This window comes from Zootermopsis nevadensis, unplaced genomic scaffold (genome assembly GCF_977971745.1).
Source record: "Zootermopsis nevadensis isolate Lab colony 2312 unplaced genomic scaffold, Znev_1.0 Znev_ptg000025l, whole genome shotgun sequence".
Lineage (NCBI taxonomy): Eukaryota > Metazoa > Arthropoda > Insecta > Blattodea > Termopsidae > Zootermopsis > Zootermopsis nevadensis.
Genome location: NW_028259157.1, coordinates 7,644,459 through 7,663,521, shown reverse-complemented (window position 1 = coordinate 7,663,521; position 19,063 = coordinate 7,644,459). Strand labels below are relative to the sequence as shown.

The 19,063-nt window shown below is 40.6% G+C and overlaps 1 protein-coding gene across 12 annotated transcripts in view; it reads left to right on the top strand.

Moving 5' to 3' along the window:
- PlexB (plexin B) overlaps positions 1-19,063 on the top strand; it is a 362,229-nt gene that overhangs the window by 216,209 nt on the left and 126,957 nt on the right. For all 12 annotated transcript variants that reach the window (XM_087356028.1, XM_087356034.1, XM_087356031.1 and 9 more), the window contains exon 5: positions 14,671-14,771. In XM_087356028.1, coding sequence (XP_087212154.1) covers positions 14,671-14,771 — 101 coding nt within the window. The remainder of the gene's footprint in view (positions 1-14,670; positions 14,772-19,063) is intronic.

The window sequence follows — 19,063 nt, the reverse complement described above, 5'->3', positions numbered from 1 at the left end:
CACTAGTGGTCTGGTTACTGGATCATTCCGAAGCTAATTCACAGGCTTCTATGTCTGATAAAATCAGGTTTCCTTCCCGATGCATATGCGCCGTTGATTTTATAAGTATTTGCGTCAGTTCACTGCTGTAAAAGAACATCTTTTTTTACAACAGCGGAACATGATGTGCTGTTGTGTTGTTCATTGTCATCGCCCTGATGTTGGAGGCAGCAAGGACCTCTGAAATGTTGGTAAACTTCTACCAGACTACAAGAATCCAGAAGACAGCCAGCTTAGTCCTCGCCGCCGTGAGAACCTCACGTCCTACTTATGAAGAAATCACTCCCCGCTGAGGTTCAGCTGATCGTTTGTAAATACTAGTCATTGAAATACCTGCATTGAACTCGACGACATTTTCATTTGTCGAGTATAATCCCTTTAAACCGTAACAGTACCGCCTAATTTTAAAACGAGCACATAATTCTTAGAAGCCTTTTTTTATTAATGTTGTGTTTGAATTATTTGTATTTTATTTCCTTAATGGACAATTTGTTCAGGAAATTTGACGAACGTCTGAGGTGTCTTCGTGTTGTTACGAACAACAAAGGACGGCAAATTTAATAACAGTGCAAACTTTGTCTTCTGTTTAATGTTGTCTCATTCTGATGTTTACATTAATGTTTGTAGTGGACTTGGTAGACAGGTAATTACTGTTGTTTTTTGTTAAATATTTGAGAAGTGTCTCAGAGTGTCCGGAACACGGCCGAGACTGTGAACTTTAATCGCGCGCCCAGACACCTGTCATCCGCTAGACGCCCTCTTTTTTTCGACTCTTAGAATTGCACTGCACAGAAGGTGAAAGTATGTTCCGTATGGTAATGTACTTTCTATTACTGTCGTTTTCAGCAGTCCGTGAGTTAATGGTAGTGGATATAATTGTTTTAAATTAATTACTTGGTCCGCTGTTGTTTTCATTAGACCCTTGAAGCAAGACTGCATCACTTCCACCCTAAACTACATTTGCATTTCATCACACTCCATCAATCCCCGACTCGATTAACCTCACAGTAAAGCCACAAGCTTATGTCACAGAGAAGAAAAATTGAGATCAGCATAAACTGTAATGCAGTAACGGCGAAATTGACGTCAGGATGTTCCATTTCCTGTAACGATACATTTTGACCCAGAAAAGTCATCGACACATTTCTCACCCGTTTATTAAATTTGATGTTTGTTTTTTCAACGGTGAGGGTGATGGTTATGATGTCCCAGGTTTTGGTCTGAGACTAATAGGTAGACGTCAACGTAAGATTTGTTTTTGCCGAGACGTGTGTAATATAGTTAGATTATATTTAATGTAATATTACATTGCTGATCATAGAAAGTGCCGTAGGAAATTTTGTGATATGAAAGGAAGGTCGCCCCTTTGAAGCCGAAGCTCGTTTCAATAATATTTAAACATCCAGACCTTACCTCAAAGGAAACATAACCCATAACCATTACAAATATCAGTTAATTAATGCTGTTTAGGGATATAATAGTTGTTTGTTCTGAAAATCATATAAAACCGATAAATACACTTCGCGTGTGAATATAATTATTATTAATTGTTGAAGTAGGTGATACCTAAGTGACCACACTAGGCTTTAAAGAGTAAACGTAATATTATTTTCTTTGGAAACTTTTTATTCAGCGGGCTGAATTAAGGATATCTGGTTCTCTATGTCCCAGATTTCTTGCGTGGTTTACCTTAGCGTTGTGATGGCAAACTTTACACATCGTGCGTTGTTGCACACAAATGTTCCTTCCATGGTTACCCCAAGTTTTCTTCGAAAATTATAAAAGCACAAAGGAACACGTCTATAACACAGCAAGGGGATTTATCATGTTGGTATTGTTTATTTAAGGTTGTGTGTGTCTTGCCATTTTTATATGTGGAAAAACGTTTTTATTGAGGCTGTCTTAGCACACCAGGTGGAGGGGGGGGGGCACTGAATTTGTGGCAGTTTAAGGTTCGAAAATCAAGACTGGTAGGCCGTACTGTACACCCATGGCCCTCTTGTCTTGAAGAACAAGTTCAGCAGGCGAAAAAAAAAGAGGAATTCATGTCTTTCCCGAGCCAGACCTCCTGTTCGTAGCCCCCGGCATTCCAATTTGTCAGCGTCGGGGATTCTGAATAGGGTAGGCTACTCGTAAGACGGATGGCGTGAGTTTCGACAAGACATTTGCGTTTCCAGCACGGACTCAAGTTTCCGTGCCACGCCTGAGACTGTACGGAAATTAGAAACAAGATGGAAGGTCTGTTTGATGCATAGGGAATCGTCTGTGTTATAATTGCCTGTGGCTGTGGCAGTCGTTGAATGTTGTAACAAAACAAAAACCCAGCGGCACCTTTCTGGGATTGTATTTGGGAGATACCCGATTTCAGTCTTCGTGTACTGCGTGTTGTACTGACGATGGACGTTTCGCGGTTTTCTTTAGTTTATTATTTATTGATTTAGTGTTCTGTCTGACGACAGGTCCATATGAACAGGATCCTTCCGTCCTTTTCTCTGACTGGGACCTGTTCATATACGTTCTTGGCAGATGATCCAGAAGTGGTTTGCCATTGCCTTCTTCTGTGTGTGAATGGAGTAATTGTTGGGATGCCACGGAGGAAAACTCCGTGTTGCCTAGACCACGGCCTTGCCCAACACAAGTTATAAATTCGGGAACTGCCGGGAATCTAACCCGAGACCCCAGGATTACAAGGCCAGCGTTCTAACCGCTAGACCCCCGTGGTACACGTGCATGTTACGGAGTTCAAGCAGTCTCTTCTTGGAGGAAGATATTTTTTCAGTTTAATTCTGTACAGCGGATCTCATAACTGCTTGGCAATTGAAACATATTGGTAAAGATTGAGTGATCAAGCGATCACTAATCGAAAATGCAATGCAATGTAGTTTTGTGGGTTTGAAAGTATTAAAAAGGATGCGAAGACGTACGTTGACACAGGGCAGAATCCAGTTATATTTTACGAGTTTCTCTTCAAATACGAAATTTGACTGTGACAGGTTTTTGTGTTTTATTGTAAATCACAACGATGTTACTGAAGTCAATGCAGCTTTTATAACAACCCCAAAGACTTGGAAAAGAAAGGAAGAAAGAACGAAGGAACGAAGTTTCTCTCCCCACTTACTGCTTGTCTGGTTTTGGGGCTACTCTGATACCATGAAAAATGGATGCGTGGCTGGATACCACATTTTATAGCATACGAAATGCCTCACGAGAGAATTGTTTACTTTGGAAATGTTGTGAGAAGATTTGGAGGGGGAGGGGTGAACTGTGTAGCGTTGTGAACAGCAGTTGAAATCTATCCACTAGTCGGACAAGGTCGAATTATTCTTGTTGAATCACAAAATCATACCCTCGCCCCTTGTATAGGTTGTCATGTTGTGTATGATTATACATTGCGTTCAGTTGATGCATTCATCGATGAAATATCTCGAAGAGTCGATTATCACCCGTCATAATGATATTCCCGTCCGTAACAACATTTGAGACTGTCCTTGTTGAAGACATATTCATTGATTAATGCTGTATTTAACGACACTATTCCAATTTCAGCTGCTGTTTGTCGCCAGATGGTCTTGGTAGTTGGATAATTACGTTTGGAAGTATGCGACCTTTAGCTAAACACTGTATATTGAACATTCTCGAATAAATAAATATATATTGATGCTCGTTACGAAGTAAATTCGTACCTCATCTCCAATATGACGTATTCGTATCGTAAAATGCATTTTTACTGTAAAGTTTGATTGTTTCCAGCGCAATTGACGTTCACTTCGTCGTTTTCATAGGGAGCTCATCGTGTTTGCGTTTTATGTAGACTTCCACATTAATTAATTTGCTGGCTAAACTTTGGACACCACTGATTACACTCAGTTGCAGCCGCGAAACAGAAGTTGCAGAACAAGTGGTCGCCAGTGCAAGTTCTCGTGGTCACTTGGGAGAATTAGTTCAGAACCTCTGTTCTGTGCTGTGGATGAATTCAACTGCTAACAGATTAGTGATCAGCTGGTGAGTGAGTTTGTGGAACAAAGATTTTAGGATTTCGCGAATGACGTAGTACGTGAGCTGTAGCGACTTGTGGAGTGGTTTAATAATCTTAGGGCAGAGAACACCGGAGTTTAAGCTGTACATTTTTATGTTTTATGTGCGTGCGTGCGTGTGTGTGTGTGTGTGAGAGAGAGAGAGAGAGAGTGTGTTATCAGGGTGTTAGACGCGTTAATTCGAAAGTGGAATAGGCCCAGGTCGGTATTCTGCTGCGTATTCAACTTTTCAGGATCGATGCTAACAGTATGTATCGCCTTTGTCAAAAGTAAATAAGTAAATCAGTTTTGTATTTGTAATGCTGTGTTTTCTTTGCGGCACGGACTGAATTCTTAAATCCTTTACACATGAGCTTCTCACTCAAAGGGAAAAGTGAAAGTTACTGGTCCTAAATGTGTGTGCACCTAAAATTCTAATTTACAATAACATCGGTTTGTTGGCTGATAATTCATTGGTTTGTTTCCTGTTGTTTTGACTTAAATACGTCTATAAGGAAGGGTCATTCAGCAAAAAAGTGTAACAAGTGTACCTAGGGAACGTCGTGTTTACTCGGAATTGTTGTTACCTAGGAAACGTCATCTGTTTACTCGGCATTGTTGTTACCTATAAAACATTACTTTACATTTCATTACATTACTTTACATTACATTCAGCTACCACAGACCCATCTTAAGCGTAACTAATTCAAGTTAAATAAGCAATGTCTTAATCAAACTTATCTCAATTGTAAAGCATGTATAAAGGAAATATTTAGAATAAAGCCAATATATAAACTTCCTTTCCGCATAGACGTATTTACATAAAATTCTCCGGAACCGTGGTTCCACTGTAACTTTTTCCTATTACTTGTCTGTGTTCGTCTTTGTTCAGCGATGTCGGCTGGACGTTTCGGTAGATACCAATGTTTTGGAGAAAGTTTACTGTCTCCATCTTCAGAGTACTTTCCCCATCATCATGCAATTATATCAGCGGAAATTATACGTACACTCAGAAAGCTGTTACTGCACTGCGAAAGAAGCCTGGGTGTAGAAAAGATCCTCTCGATACTTATTTATGGCATCTGAACACGAAATTTGCATCTGTCACCGAGTAATACATATTTATGTTGAAGTGCCGGCGAGGCTCCGGCTCGTTTCTGTTCTTAATGCTTATCGATTCCGTTTTCGACGTTAGAAGACATTCACTTTTTTGATCTGAAAGAATATCCTGTTTTATGTTAATCCATTGTCGTAGTATTTCTTTGTATATTTGTTTTTTCACAGAAGCTGTGTTTATGTTTTAGAGGTTGCTCTTTTCTTGTGTGGTGGAACCTCAAAGGCCGAACGTATTGCATTGTATTCCTTCTCAGACGAAAGCTCCTTATCTTGTACAGAACAAAACCCTCCGTGCCATCTATTATCGTCTCTTTGTATCAAGGACAAGAAACGAAGAATGCATGCAGTCGGCGATTCATCGTTCAAGTCAATGGGTTAATAAAGAACCATAATATCCGCTTCGAATGCTGAAGTTCTTTTCAGAATCACTTTCATTTGGGAGTCTCTGCAGAACAGCTGGCTTCTGCTGAGTACAGCCTCGTTACAAGATTAAAAAGAAACGTATTCGAGGATAGTTTTAATGACCCGCACCTTTGTTTATAGATTTCTAGATTTCTAGAGGTCTTTTCTTTCGTGAATTGTATCATCCGGTTCATAAGATGCAGTTCCGCTTTCGCTAGAAAAACCTCCGACACACACCAATTACTCATTCGTTCTTTTTCTTTTGTTTTCTCTGTTTATTTATCTTTTTTACCTTTCTCTCCTTTCGTCTTGCATGGTATTACTTCAGGCGTCCATTAAGCGTTGCGTTTGGCTTCCAAGCGCGGCAGGGGACGTTTTTTCCCTTCGCCACTGGACCATGTTTGGCCACAAATCGCTCCGGGTTCAACTTGATACTCATTTCCGTACGATCCATGTTAAAAATGTAGGAATTGCAGGCTGTACGGTAACCCGACGTAAGGCCCCCCTGAAAGTGAAAGACCGTGAATATACATTGTCGATGATATTCTTACGGGTTGTAACAATTTGTCAACTTGTAGGTAGGTACCAACATTTCGGAGAAACGGATATCTGGGGGGAGGGGGGGTTGCCCTGAGGTTAGGGGGCTGAATGTTTTTCGAAAAGCTGATATGTACCCATAAGTCCACATGGCACGGCAACCCAGAAGATGAACTTCGACACCTTTAACACCCCGAAAACCTCTCGAATCTAACATAAGCCTTGTACTGTACTTTTGGAACCTGAAACAACGGTTATAATTGGTTGGCATTTGGAAAATTTTTTGTAATGTTGACGAAATTAAGAATGCTAATTTTCAGGGCGAGGAAAGGAAATCCATGTTGTAATAATAAAATTGATGTTTACAATATAAACAACGCCAGAGAGGTACGGGATGTTTGCGATACTTCTACACTGCCCCCTTCGCAAAATTGCTCGTCTCCTTCACATTCACTTTACGTGGACTTCGGATACTGTACAAGCAGTTGTCACACCTCGCCTTGTTTTGACACAGAATGTTGGTTGTTAAGCGCTTGGAGGTCCGGTGTAGGGACATTTTTTTTACCGTCCTTGCCTGCGTTTTGTGTTTTATTCTTTTCCTCCGTTACATAACATTATAAACAAGCGAGTTTCGTATTTGTCTCTTTCTGCAGCTACATGGACTGACCCCGGCCGGAGACGCTTGATTAAACGCTGCGTTCATCTGTCCTTGTCAACTGCGACAACGTTAAGCGGACACCAAGTGCGACTCACCGAAAGTGTGAGAGAGAAATTAGCTAAACTACATTGATGGTCGGTCGGTGTAACTGAAAATACGCCCGTATTTCTGGCAGAGCCGTTCGATTGGCCCACGCTTTGTTTTTTTCTAGATCGTAGGCGATCAATTTCAATTTGGTCGAGTGCACGTCACAAGGAAGAACTGCCAGGATTTTGGGGGAGGGGCAGTTTTTATTTTTTTACGTCGACTTTATCTTTTTAGTGCTGCAGAAGCCCGCTCTGTGAGTGCAGGCATTTTGATGGTTTGCTTGTTCAGTTCGGGTGTTAAGAACAGGTTTCTTTACAAGCCTCCGGCAGTCTGGGCGGCGAGTCCGGGTGATTGGACAGAGGCGAAGGTTCATACAAAACAACGCGGAAAAGAACAAATGAACTTGGAAATGAGAAAGAAATATTGAAGCAAATAATGAGACTACAGGGCAGAAACGTCCATTGCTAAATTGTATCTTTGGAAGAAATGTGGAACACAGCTGTAGCACAAAAACAAGTGTAGCGTTGCGTCAGAAATAACTGGAAGATGCAGGGAGCAACAGAAAAAAATTAATTAATTGGAAAACTTCTTTATGTGGTTTACCTTTGATGTAGTCTAAATGACACAATTTGGTAGTGAGAGTTGGCGTCACAGAAATTTGCACTTCTTTTAGACACTTTCGTGCAAAATAATATCGTTCATGCAGTGACAAAAAAGACTGTCCCGGCTATCATGAACACGGCGTAATTCTTTGCATTCGACGCGCTGTTTCTTTCCCACCGGTTAAAGTGGTCAGCGCAGGAGACCACTCACCTTCATTTTCCGCCAAAGTTTAGACGCGTGAGCGTTACCTCCGCGCCCCTTTCACCGCTATGATGTAATTTGTTTTATAGCCTAAGTATTGCGGTTATTTATTTGCGGTATAACAAACACGCACTTCGCGCGCACGCGGTTTCAAAAATCGGTGAAGTCCTGCCATCGTAAGTTGATTCCTAGATGGACACGTTTAACGTTTCGTAAAGCTAAGGCGTGGTTTTGATTTCTATATACTTATTGTTACACTTTTCAATAAAAATATGTTTTTGGGAAGGACCTTCGATTTTCCCTTCGTTCTTTATGGGAGATTTTATAGTTTGATAATAATTTGCTGACGTGCCACAAGGGATGGCACATGTAGTTAATGGTCCTTCACAGTAAAGTGTCCTTTCTTACGAAACTTTTACAGGGGTCTCGGGACTCTGTCGGTTTATTTGTAACGATTTAGGCGATGATCCCGAACAAAGAATAGGGTACAAGGTTTCGTTAGTGCGTCAAATCCGTGATTCTTGAGCTGCAGGAAACATTACCACGCGTCATATCGCTAGGTGGTCTGATTAAATATAGCAACGGAAGAAACCATAGCGGCGTCCAGAAAAAAGAGTTTCTGTTTCCTGACGTCATCAGTTCCAATATGTAATGTGGTACGACTGCAGTGTTCTTTTCCATCGTCGGCGCCCCCTTTTTGTGTACGTAATTTCCATCGCTCTGTTTGATTTTGCAGAAGCCCAGTATTTACAAATCGTCGTCTTCCATCTCTATTTATACGGCCCGTCTTTGAAAGTAAATACGGTATGTGTCGTTCCTTGTGCGACTATTGCCGCTGGTGAGCAAACGGTTCTTGCTTCAGTGGACAGAGGACAGTTTGGAGGAAGAAATAAACGACCAGATGTTCGCAGCCTGTGGTCCGCGGACCACCAGCAGTCCGTGAGCTTCCGTCACGTGATTCGCAGAATTGGGATTACAGAAACGATAAAACAATTTTTTTCCTCTCTGGTGGTCTAGCGGTTAGAACGCTGGCCTTGTAATCCTGGGGTCTCGGGTTCGATTCCCGGCGGTGCCCGAATTTATAACTTGTGTTGGGCAAGGCCGTGGTCTAGGCAACACGGAGTTTTCCTCCGGGGGCTTCCCCGGTTTCTCCGTGGCATCCCATTCACACACAGAAGAAGGCAATGGCAAACCACTTCTGGATCATCTGCCAAGAACGTATATGAACAGGTCCCAGTCCGAGAAAAGGATGGAAGGATCCTGTTCATATGGACCTGTCGTCAGACAGAACACTAAATAAATAAATAAATAGCATCCGTGTACAGCGCGTTACAGTTGTTAAAGAGCGCGAACACCCTCGTCAGTTTTCAAGTTGCCAAAAAATTATATATATATATATATATATATATATATATATATTTGTCCAAAAAGATTTACACACAACAATTACATCGGCCAGCTTTGTGTATATATATTTTTTGGTCACTGTATCTTTAAATTGCTGAATGGATTTTTAGTGGTTTTCGCATCTTCTGCCAACAAATTCCTCAGAAGTATGGTCATACGTAAATAAAGGGCAATGAGAATCATCAGAAGTGTTGCAAGTTCTTTGCAGAACACGCAGTTTCTGTAACGACCACAGAGTCTGATGAAGGAAACAGCTGTGTTGTTTTATTATAATTCCAACTACAGGCCGTTCTCTAAAGCACGACTGTTTGATAACGGTAACATTATTGATTTAGCACATGACGGGGGGAGGACATCGTGTATGACGTAGTGAACAGTGTTGTTGTTTTGAACATTAGTTACACCCCTGACCCCCAACAGAACAGGCAGCAGATTAGTGGCTGTGGTGTACGCACATGCTCGGTGGCCCATCCCCGAAAACCGCATCCTGAAGTTTCGTTCGCTCCAAGTAATTAATTTTCGTCGGTATGAGTCCTGCAGCAGCAACAAGAACAAAGGAAAAGAAAATTATCGTAGAAGGAAAGGCAAGCTGGACTAATCTGCCTTCATTACGGAGATATTTCTGACGTAGGAAGAGTTGGAAGCGGTGGAACAGCTACCTGCTCACGACGGCGAAGTTCGAGTCGCGGTGTTGCGGCCGTCATGTAGTAGGCTACTCCCTAGCACGATCTTCCACTAACCTCATGTAATCCACCAATATCGTAACTATTCTCGTTGTATCCTTGAAGATGGGGGCAGCATGGTCTTCCAGAACTTTGGTATGCAACGAGAAGACCGCGAGGCGCATTAACCCAGAATACCACAGTCTAAAAATTAGTTATGTGCGAAGATACGGGAACAAAAGTGTGAAACCTCGTCTTTCGGGGATGGGCGGCGTCGAACATTGTTCATCCAGCGTCGTGGCAGACATCGCAGTTTCCGTCTTCAGGGTGAATATATGTGTTGGTTGGGAGTTTTTAGAAACAGTGTATGGGGCGGTTTATCCCCGAAAGCGGAAGTCTCACATTGTGTACCAGCCGTCGAAACCCGAAGACACGAGTTCGTTGAAAAGATTTGACAAACATTCGTTTTTATCATCATAAATCATTTCGAACTTCCGAAACTTGGCGTCTGCACATAATTTTATTCTTGCAATATACGGAGTTCGCATTCCGTAGTTTTTCTTCTTTTCTTTATCCACTTTTATCGTCTCTTTCGTTTTCCTTTTATTTCTTTTTAGTATTAACAGGTAATATATCAGATATATTACATTGCATTCACTGAAATGACAGGTTGCAACACCTGGAACTGGTTCTTACGTTAAATGCGAAAATAATTACGGAGTTTTAATTAGTCTTTTCCTCGTGAGCTGTTTATCAAGAACTGTCCAGCTAAGAGACTTTTATTTTTAAGTACTCTTGAGTTTAACAGCCTCGTCGCGTGAGGTACCGCGCCTGTAACGACACGAACTATGGTACTCCGGAGGAGTACCATCCTGCATTCACCTCGTCACAGTTACTCATCCGCGGATGGCGGAAGCGCGTATAACTAATCACCTGTATTTTCTATTACATTCTGTGGAAAAGTGATATTTTGCGTGATTTATTGGAACCGTGACTTGGTATCTGTTCTTGAGAACACTGTGATGAACATTTTGGTTCCACAAAATTCTGTAGAAGTCCTGTGTAACTAAGCAACTATAATCTTTCTTCAAGAAAGACCCTGCTCCTTGGAATTGGATAGGAACAGAGAAGTAGTTGAGTCCCACCCAAAATTTCTAATTCAACAGTTTTTAATACAATGCCTATTGTGCAGGGACATGAAATGAATATTGACTTTCTATCTGTTTGTTTTGCCTTCATTTTCTGTCTGTAACGTACATAAACAAATCGAAGATGAACACTTATTACCATTATATTGCCACCAGCCGTTTACGATGTTGCGTGGCCTGCGTATACTCAAGGAGGAGTCTCATTGAATGAATATATCGGTGCGGTGAGATAGAGGATTTATGGAACGAATAGGGGCCTGTAATTTCAATAAAATATTGCACTTCTCTTCATTAATTTATTCACATTGATTAAAGAGTGGCTTATTCACTCAAAACGGCCATTAAATAACGCGCGCACTTTTAGGATTGTGAGGTATATATTGTTTTAATTGCAATATGAGGCAGTCTCGCCCACAGAGTCAGAGATTTAAGATTTCTAGAAGTAACCTTTACACACACCTACTACATGTGTTCATTCCTCGAGGTAAGCCGTGCTCTAGCACGAACGTTACTTATGAACTGGCTGTGTTCCAGCGCTGTGTCGTCAGTGGGTGATCCCTCCGTCACAGTGGGTCAACAACGTTGTTCCATTGTTTCACCTGATTATAAATTTTCCCTTTAACATCAGCGCTGATCTAAATAGTGCACAAACATTCAGTTTTTGCCCAAAAGAAACCAAGTGTAAATTTTTGTTATGTTAGGAAATATTTTGTTGTGTGTTTACGAAATTGTTCACTATCAAGAAATTCCATTGCCTTGTTTGCCAAGGCACGAAATTGTTTAATCCAGTCCGCGCCTTCAAACTATATGTTTCTAAGATTCGTTTTAATATTATCGCCCCATCTACACCAGGGTCTCCCAAGGGATAGTTTTCTTTCATGTTGTCCGACCAAACTTCTGCATGCATTTCTCAACTTATCCTTCTGGATATTTCCATTTTAATAATATTTTTTAAGAGCACAAATTGTGAAATCCATTATTTTCTCTGTTAAAATTAATTTATTTTAGGCATGTCATAAGTAATTTTATTAGCGGTGGCAGTAGTTTGAGGGGGATTGCAGTTGTAAAGGACCTTCACAGTTTTGAGGCTGTTGTAAGGGAAGGAAATTGAATTTGTTATGATTGATGAGTAACAAGCAACACGCAAGACTGAATGTAGCCTCCAGTAGTATTGTGAATGGCAGGAGTAGTTTATAAAACGTGTCATTTAGGTTTAATGTTTAGGGAACTGAAGCAGGTTAGTCATCCATACTTTCTTGCCCACACACAGCGAGGTTTCCCTGCCAAGCCGTTCTACCTGGGCACCGACGGGAATGGGTTATATATGATGATGCTGTATTACCAAACGAGAAAGAAGCAAGTATAGCTTAGTAGATTTAATAAGTAGGATTTGAGGTTGTAACGGCCGCGAGAATTAAGAAGGCCGTCTTCTGTGATGTAGCGCGTCGTCGTGTGATAGAAGTTTACCGACGTTTCGGAAGTACTTGGTGTTTTGAATAAAGGGGCAGTCGTTCGCGGTTTCTACTGGTGTATTGTGTTTATGAAGCAAAAAGTGTGATGTTTAAGCACTCGGGGAAAGACAATTCCGTTCATGCTGCACCAGAGATATCGTGCTTTTTGTTTCGTGTTTTCCTTGTTCACAGAAACTTCCTCGGAATCCTGTAAAATATTCCTAAGATTTTATTTCATTTGCTGAGGCAGATGCTGTGAACCGTAGTTATCCGCACTACCAAATTTCTTGCATGCTTTACTGCAGCCATTAACCCAATTTAGTTTTATTTAATTCGCTCCAGTTAAGTTTAACCCTTGTCATGTCGAGTTATTTTTCACAGAATTGTCTTCTTTGTGTGCTTTTCCAACAAAGTGAAACCGTGACATTTTTTGTTCCACTGTTTGTAACTAAAGAGTCCAGTTGGTGTCTTTGCTTTCACAAATTAACTTTGTTGGCCCAAAGTGGATGGATTATTACAAGTAATGATTGATATCGTTCTTAAATATTCTTTGTCTTAGATAATAAATGTTTTCTGGAATAAGTAATGCATGTATACCATTTTTTTAATTTATTTTACATTATCACCATAGTTACAAAGTGTCACTACGTGCCTGTGATACGGAACTTCATTTTAGTACTGGCCTACGAATTTTGAAACAAATTAAATGTGTTAATTTGTATAAACTGTTACTAAATTACTCTCGTAGCTTGTATTGGAAATCTTGCAGAGCCAGAAACCTGTAAAATGATCAAATTTTTAATTTAATATTTATATTAATATGTAATATGTATTTAATCTTGTATAATACCTTAATCCAATTATAACCTGCGATTTTTTATTTTTTGTTGGGATTATAAAATTCGTCGCGTTTTAAATTTCAGTCGGGAGAATGAAATTCCGTTGTTGATGGAATTCGTTTTTTTGTAAAAATAATAATTGGGTGTTTTGTAAATAAAGCTGTGCAATTAGTAGTTGACTTCCACCGCTACTACCAGTGTATTCGCTCACGATTCGATCAATTGTTACAATTTATACCTGGAGCAAACAAAGTTTTTCCATCCCGTTCTCTGTGTGAATGCTGCTGTATTAAAAAGTCGAATGAACGACTACATATGGCAAATGTACTGACTGACGGCAGATGAGTAAACAGTTTCAAATAATGTGCATTATGACGCAGTTTCTCGTGGTTTCTTTTTCTCGATTACTGCGAGCGAACTGAATGTGTCGTAGATTCCTCATCTTCTCCCCTGCTGAATGCTGACAGCAGACAAGTTGGGGTCGTATGTCTTCCCCAGCATGTGATCTACTAATTCAGTTGGTTCATGCACAGTCTAGTTATAATACTGGTATTTGTGTAAATGAGTTTTAAAACATTTTCAGTTCTCATAGTAGAAACTACCGAACCGTGCGTGTTCTAAAAAGCTGAAGATTAAATTACAGTGGACTCCCGGTTATCGGAGTTGGTTGGGAAGTGTACTCCCCCTGATAATCAAAACCTCTGATAGTCCACAAAAATGAAAGAAAACCTCGTAAATGTAGCAAATACGTAAGTTTATTTACAGACACACACTAGATGGGTGTCTTCTGGGTTGTGTTGTGTCGTCTGGTAGAAGTTTACCAGCGTTTCAGAGGTTCTTGCTGTTTCCATCATCAGGGCGATCGCAGCAAGGACATCGGAAACGTTGGTAAACTTCTACCAGACGACACAGCACAAGAGCCCAGGAGACAGCCGTTTTAGGTTCATTTGTGAATAATGAATCGTTGATTATTACCCACAGAAAAAGGAAACGACGCTCTTGTGAAGCCGAATGGAACAAACTGTGAATGAAATGTAGCCTGTGCTCACACGTAGCATAAGTTACAGCCAGACATCAAATTCCCAAACTCCGGGTGTCCGTCTTCTGTGCCTTCAATTCACTTCGAGTGAACGAACGAGATAAAGAAAATTCTTTCTTCGCCTGTAACCGGAGAGATGATGAGAAATCCTTTTGTCCCCATTCTTTCACAGACATAAAATTAGAAGCCATACACGTCCCACTATTTGGGACTGCAGCAAATCCCATGACACCTTTCTCATTTGTTTCTCTGCTTTCCGTTTCGTCTCAGCATCGATGTTGTTGAGAGGGAGCTTTTGACCGCAATGTATTATGGGTATTCCATCCACACGGTAGGTAGCGTGGCCACTGCAGCTACCTTCTGAATCCTCTGTTATAGTGACCTTGAAATGTCGCATCCTCCTTCGAGTGATCTTGCATCTCGAAGATGGAAACTGATGTTCGCTCTTTTCTCTCTCTCTCTCTTCAGATCTCGAAAGTAAAAGTGGAGCACTGCACGAGTTATGGAAACTGCTCCAGCTGTCTGGAGGCCAAGGACCCTTACTGCGGATGGTGTTCTTTGGAGAAAAGGTAAGGCGAAGAAGATTTTATGGCAGGGATCTTTGCACTGGTGTTTACGAGATGGCATACGGATTCTTTTAATCAAGTAAACACAATCGTGAAAGTGGTAGAACGTAAAATATGCGGGGGTTTGTATTTGAAATTTAAATAATTATTGGATGTCATAAGACGGAACAAAAGAGATTGTTACTTTGATACAAAATTGAAAAGACGTACTCTTTGGAGTACATTGATATTTGATGGGTGTTCCTCGCGGCATATTATGTAGGTCGTAGTGATGTCATCCGACGTAATTGTTGAGTCTTGTGTCATTATTGCACTGATATCACGGGTTGTGCAGATAGAGTGACCCTTAGCAACAGTGACTTCTTGCCACACAGGTTGAATCCCGTCGTAGAAACAGTGATGAAGGTTGATCATCCTCGTAGTAAGCTTTTTTTTTTTTTTTTTACAAACGTTCGTATTAGCCACATTTTGTTATGCGAATATTAATAAAGCGACGGCTGACTAATTCTTCAGAATACACGGGTTTATCGTATTCCACGTTCATTGGTTCGAACGTGGCGTTCTGTAGCTAGGTACATGTTCCTTACCGTTTAGAACCATTATGAAACGGCTGTGAGCTGTGGCGTGAACTGATGTTAAACAGTCGTTCATTAATGTCGTCGTCCGTACGTCACTGCTTTGGTCTTCATGTCCTCCGCGGATTACTCTAGTGCTGCAGTCCCCGGGCCTCCGCCCCGCCCCGTCCCAACACGCTTCAAGTTGTGCGTATGAAAATGAAAGTGAATTTGCGTATCTTTCATTCTGTCGACTTGCTTTTGTTGCAGTTTGGAAATGCGAGGTATGTTCGCGTGCTCACCTTGCATTCAAGTCGTACGTACGTGCGTGTGAATACGTGAGTGGGGTTTTAAATTGGAACCTCCCATGCATTGCCCTGGTTTTAAAAAAAAATGTAAGTGTTCTTCACTCCACGCCTTTTTCTCGCCAGCCATATTTGCCAGTCAATATAAAGATCTATATACATTCGCGTGACAGTTACGGATGGGAGCCGATCATGTTTGTCTGTGTTTGGGCAAACAAGGTAATACTTGTGGTTGTAATTTTATTTTATTAGTGAGGACATTCGTGACATACGTTTTGATGGGGTTTGGCGAAAACAGGGCGGACTTGAGTTTTATTCGTCTCGAACAGACCAAGATAACTAAAGAATTGTAGCCTCTTGGTTGATGGTTATGTTATTTGTATAGATTACGTTCTAGAACTAGCATGTCATACTCGCTGCTGGTTTTCGTTGTTTCGACTCTTTTCTCGGATTGTACACGATTTTGAGTTTTAAACGCATCCGAAATAGCTGCTTGTGTACCGCTGTTTTATATTTAAATCTAAGCGGAAATGTGTTTCAACGAAGTTCACATTTGTTTGTGATTGTGAGACGAAGCGAAACAAAATTAAATATCGTACGGAGAAATAAAAACTTTTTCTCAGCGTTGCAAATAATGCAGTTTCGCTTCCAAACTTTCCTCAGCTGCGCTGCCTTCAATTGACATGCACTTACATTCTACTGCCATTTCTTCCCCTTTTAGTTCTTCATGAAGATTGCTACATTCCATGTATACCCTTCTTGTTCGAAATTTTAAGAAGTATTTGTAGACTAGAAGACATATTTACCGACTAACGGTAAATTTTAAGTTATCGGCTGAATGCACGTTATCGTAATATGAAAGAAATCTTGTGGTCAATAAAATATTCTCGGGCAATCAGCCGCGTTAACTGGTTAACGTAGTAAACCGACGTTTCGGGAACCAACTCTGTCCCCATCATCAGGGTTCTGATGTGAAGTCGCCTTTCGTTTTATCTCTCGATTTCGTCGCCTAAATAATTTACGACTCGCATCTGCTCTTACGCAATGGAATGGGTGGAAGACCTAGTGCAAGTGGAGTACAGCAACGTGCTCGGGGGGGAAATGGAAAGAAGGCAGAGGAGTTTGGAAAAGCAGAAGCTATTGGAAATATCGGTGAGGCAAATAAGCAGGTGGTTATGTACTAGGCACTTTATCTCTCGCCGTTTTTATTTGCCTTGTTCTCGGTTTGTGATGATTTCTTTGTCTCTTAACAATAGTCGGCCCTTTTTCTTTAAATCTTGGTATCACATAGCCGTATATTATCTTTTGACTTAGTAAGAGATCCACGCGTGTTCCCCTGTTCTTCGCAAGTGTGTGTGTTCACGGGATAGGACGCGTAGGATCGGTTTGTTTGCCCGTGCTCATGTTCCAAGTGTTTGTCTAGTAATCAGGTCTCTTCTCTTAACTCATACCATGGTTCGTCGATCCGTCCAGCTGCATGTAAAGCATACGACCTTCAGAGAATAAGGGAATAAATCTTGGTTTAAAAGTTTAAAGATAGAAAATTTTATTTGGCCAGAATTCTCAGTCGAGTTTTTTTCGAAAATTATGAACGTGTACACCTGAAATAAACAGGATTTAATGCGTGTCTATTACAGTATAGTTTAAACTGGGCTGGAACAGATGCGCGTTCTATGTGTGCTAGTAATGAAGTGGACTTTGAATCCTTTATTCACTGAAGCAGCTCTGTCTCGATGCGCAGACTATAGTATGACATTAGGAGTTCCTAGTAAAGGCAGAATTATGTAATATCTTAAGGAAAGAAGCTTTGTTGTTGTGAGCATTCTAATATTTATAATTTATTTCAGCGTTGTTAAATACACTTGTGGACGGCAGTTCGTAGAATTACAACGATGTTTTCTTTAAATTTTATTACTTCGCCTGATTTAAGACGTATCATAGAAAACTGGGAAAATCATTTTCAATTCCCTATTCGCCAATCATCCTATCATTTGGCGTTATATAGTCTGAGCTAGCGACAGCGTTGTTAAATAACAAAAAGTCAGTGTTAAGTGTCGCGTTATTATTGAATCACACAAACAAGAAGGCGTAGTTATTCAGCACGTAATGTGTTAAGAAGCAGTGATCGATACTTTTGGGTCAACACTCGCAACGTCGTGGATTGTAATAAGATTGCAGGCTGCCTGAAGATTACCTATCGCATATATGATTTATGGTACACCCAGAACCATTTACTCTGCAGTTAAAAAGGCCGTATGGTGGGGGTACAAGAATATTTAAGATGGATTTTCATGGTTGTTAATGGATCTTAATTATTTGTTTATCTGGCGAAACAGAAAATGGCACGGAACTTGCATTTGCATTTCGTGTCGCACTTTTACGCAGTTTCTGATGCTCAGTTTGAATCACCATTACTGACCCCTACTCTGTGTCGTTGGTACAATTCAGAAGTTCTCCGTAACAGAACATTTCGACGAAAATTATAGAAGTAAATACCTTTTGATATTTAACTTCTCTGTTCTTGGTTAGCACTCTTGCTTCGTATTGTGGGGGCATTTTATCCATGTATGAATTATGGGATAGTGTCCTTTCAGTTGGTCACGACAGCGTCCATCCACATAATTTACAATTCCATATTAACATTCATCCTTCGAATCAATAATATATAACCTGTGTATTTGAGAGAACGTCGTTGAATGAAGTAATGAATACCTCAGAAACGCGCTCACGTTTCTGATGTTAGAGAATGAACCATTCGCGGGTTTTAAACCCAGTTTCGGGATATTAGATCGGTTACATTTTAATACTTCTGAACATCGAGCGGTGTATGCATACGGACATAATTTTTCTGGCTTCAACCGGAGAACGTGTTATTGTTTGCTTCAGAGCGGAATTATCCGTAGGCGTCCCAGTGGACCACCGCACTGTTGCCAATTGTTGAGCGGTTTCACAAGTCTCTTTAGTGAAACCCCGTTGTCAACTTTTTTCTGTGGTTCCTCTTCCACACCGTGTCGAATTGACATGTCATGGGACCTTCATTGGATCCGCAGTGCGCTGCATGATATTTTGTCACGGTTATTACTGGTCGTTGTAATCGTTTGGCCTGGTATTTATCAGTGTAAATGCACGTAGCGTAACCGATCACATCTGTGTATCAAACAAAATTCACTCAACGTAAAAGCAACAAATATTTATACGAACAATAATTCCCTTCTAAATCTTATGTAAAGGATACGTTTTTTTGTTTAATTCATAATATTTTATTTCTTCTTCGTATTACATCATACTACCTCCCATCTTGAATTACAGTGCTTATTGCAAATTTATCTGAATAAAATTCAAGTTTGGCGAGATTCCTAGGTTCTCACGGCGTCGAGTATGAATATAGTTTGTTGGGATATTGCGCGTTTACGGTCATTTCAAAGGTGTTTACGGA